Source organism: Austrofundulus limnaeus, unplaced genomic scaffold (assembly GCF_001266775.1).
Source record: "Austrofundulus limnaeus strain Quisiro unplaced genomic scaffold, Austrofundulus_limnaeus-1.0 Scaffold62, whole genome shotgun sequence".
Taxonomy (NCBI): domain Eukaryota; kingdom Metazoa; phylum Chordata; class Actinopteri; order Cyprinodontiformes; family Rivulidae; genus Austrofundulus; species Austrofundulus limnaeus.
This window is the reverse complement of record NW_013952464.1, coordinates 2071870-2074128: the sequence shown is the minus strand read 5'-3', so window position 1 is coordinate 2074128 and position 2259 is coordinate 2071870. Positions and strand designations below refer to the sequence as shown.

Genomic DNA, 2259 nt, shown 5'->3' with positions numbered 1-2259 from the left:
GATTGAAAATAAAGTTTTAAAGAAGAAATCCAACTGAATTCTGTTCTTTCGGACATACCATTTTGAACAGCGCATATTTTTCCAACAACATTTCAAATCATCACAGGCCTTCTTTATTTAAATCATCTCATAAGATAAATGGACTGATGGACCGACGGACGTACAGATGGACGGGGGCGCTAAAGTGATTTTGTCAAACTTCTACACAAACGTGTTTAACAAGTCTCCCTTATGATGCACACAAAGTTTGGTGCAGATTTATTGATGCAGATTTATTGGTGCAGATCGGATTGTGTATGTACAAACGGCGAGGCATCAGCTTTCGCCACTCTGCCACACCGACACCATCCCGCCACCAGTCCGTGTTGAGAGAAGCAAGCAGCGTGAGAAGTCTGCGTGTCCAAAGCTGTAGGCGGAGTTAGCTCAGATACACGTGCAATAAGAGACAAATTGGCAGCTTTGATTCAAAATGGCCGACTTCCTGTGGGGTTTGAACAATGACTCCAAGAGACTTTTTTGTAGATGTTTTTCTGAGACATTACACGTGTGTACCAAATTTCATGATTCCAGGTCCAAGCATGGCTTAGGGCTGATTTTCTAAATAATTGTAGGGGGTGCTYTGGAGGAATTAGACCRCTCCCCACAAAAATATTGGACTGCATTCCTGTAGTGTGGTGGATTAGGATCGACCACAGTGAATCTGATGCAGATTGGCTGAAATGTGCGGAATTTAGAGCTAAACGTATGTGAACGGCGTGCTGTCTTGACTTTGCCGCACCGCCATGACCACGCCTTTCACCAAAAAGTGTTTGTGATTGAAAGTAAGTGAGATCAACTTACTTTCTGTGTTCTGACTTGCTGATTAGTTCAAGAGGGTCAGAGATGGAGCTTTCAAAGCAAGAAAAAGGTCACTTTCCTGTTGTCAGAGGGCGGGGCTTTGATGATGTCATATTACCAGATGGTATGCTCAGGCATGCAACGTGGATGACCCATACCAAGTTTGGTGTATTTTAGCCTCTCTATGTGAAAGTTACAGCTTTCTGAAATTGTAACGGACAGACTGGCCGATGGAGAACGTTATTACAATAACTTAATTTAACACAGCTGTTTCCTGTATTTGTTTCTTATAGATGCTGTTAAGAAGATGTTCGTACAGCTGGCCCACAGTAGCTTCACTGGATTTCCTAACCTTTTCAAAGCAACCAAGGTAATGATTTAATTTTAGCTCTAATCGTAATTTCAATATTTGATGAAAACCTTTAAACTAAGATATTCTTCCTAGGCAATAATTGAAACCATAAAGCAGGAAAGGGAGACCTCTGCTGAGACCATGCTGAGAACTCAGTTCAAGATGGAGCTGCTGGTTTACTCGCAGGACAAGACCTACAGCAACAGTCTGACAGAGAGTAAAAAGAAGGACATGATGCATGAGGATGATGACGAAGAAGTTTTAAGCATACGTAACTTGTTCCACAAGGATAATCACAAAGCACTTGAGGAGCTGATGGTGCATCTGAAATCATATTATAAAGTAGGTTCGAAATAAGAGATTTCTAAGAGTTGTTTTCAATAACTGCACAGACCTGTCTGTCCACTTCTTCCTGCAGATTGCTGGCATGCGATTGGCCGACCAGATCCCCCTAGTGATTCGTTATGAGATGCTGCAGCAGTCAGCCATGCAGCTGCAGAGGGAGATGCTCCAGATGCTTCAGGACAAGGAGAACATGGAATTCCTGCTGAAGGAGGACTACAACATCTGCAGCAAGAGGGCTGCTTTGCAGAGCCGCCTCAAGCGCCTCCTGCAGGCCCGTGCATACTTAGTMGAGTTCTAAAAATTAGGGCATTTTATGAAGTGTAATTTGTTAAATTTTTGTTTTGTTAGGCAGATTGAGTTTAATTGTTGTTTTAAAACAACTCATTATTGGAAATGTTGTCCTGTTTGAATAAATTTACTGTCATCTATCTAGCAATCCATTTTTTTCACCCATGTTTCCTAGCTGAATCGTGGGAGCTGATGCCTTTCACAGGCAGTCAGTGTGCAGAAGTCGGGGTGCACCTTGGCAGGTTGTAAGTATCACAGGGCCACCTAGAGCCAACTATTAATGTTCTCATTCAAACCTAGGGAAAATTTAGAGTTCCCAGTTAACCTAACGTGCATGATTTGGTTTGTGAGAGGAAACAGGCCACAGACCTGTCATCAGAACTGAGCAGAGGTGTCAAAAATATTCACATTCATTACTTAAGTAGAAGTATCGATAC

The 2259-nt window shown here is 42.3% G+C and overlaps 1 protein-coding gene across 1 annotated transcript in view; it reads left to right on the top strand.

The window, feature by feature from the left end:
• LOC106518533 (interferon-induced GTP-binding protein Mx) overlaps positions 1-1962 on the top strand; it is a gene marked incomplete in the record, with an annotated part of 24274 nt that extends 22312 nt beyond the window's left edge. Inside the window, 2 exon segments of the mRNA XM_014009873.1 lie at positions 1502-1531; positions 1608-1962. Coding sequence (XP_013865327.1) covers positions 1502-1531; positions 1608-1832 — 255 coding nt within the window.
• Positions 1963-2259: the final 297 nt, after the last annotated feature.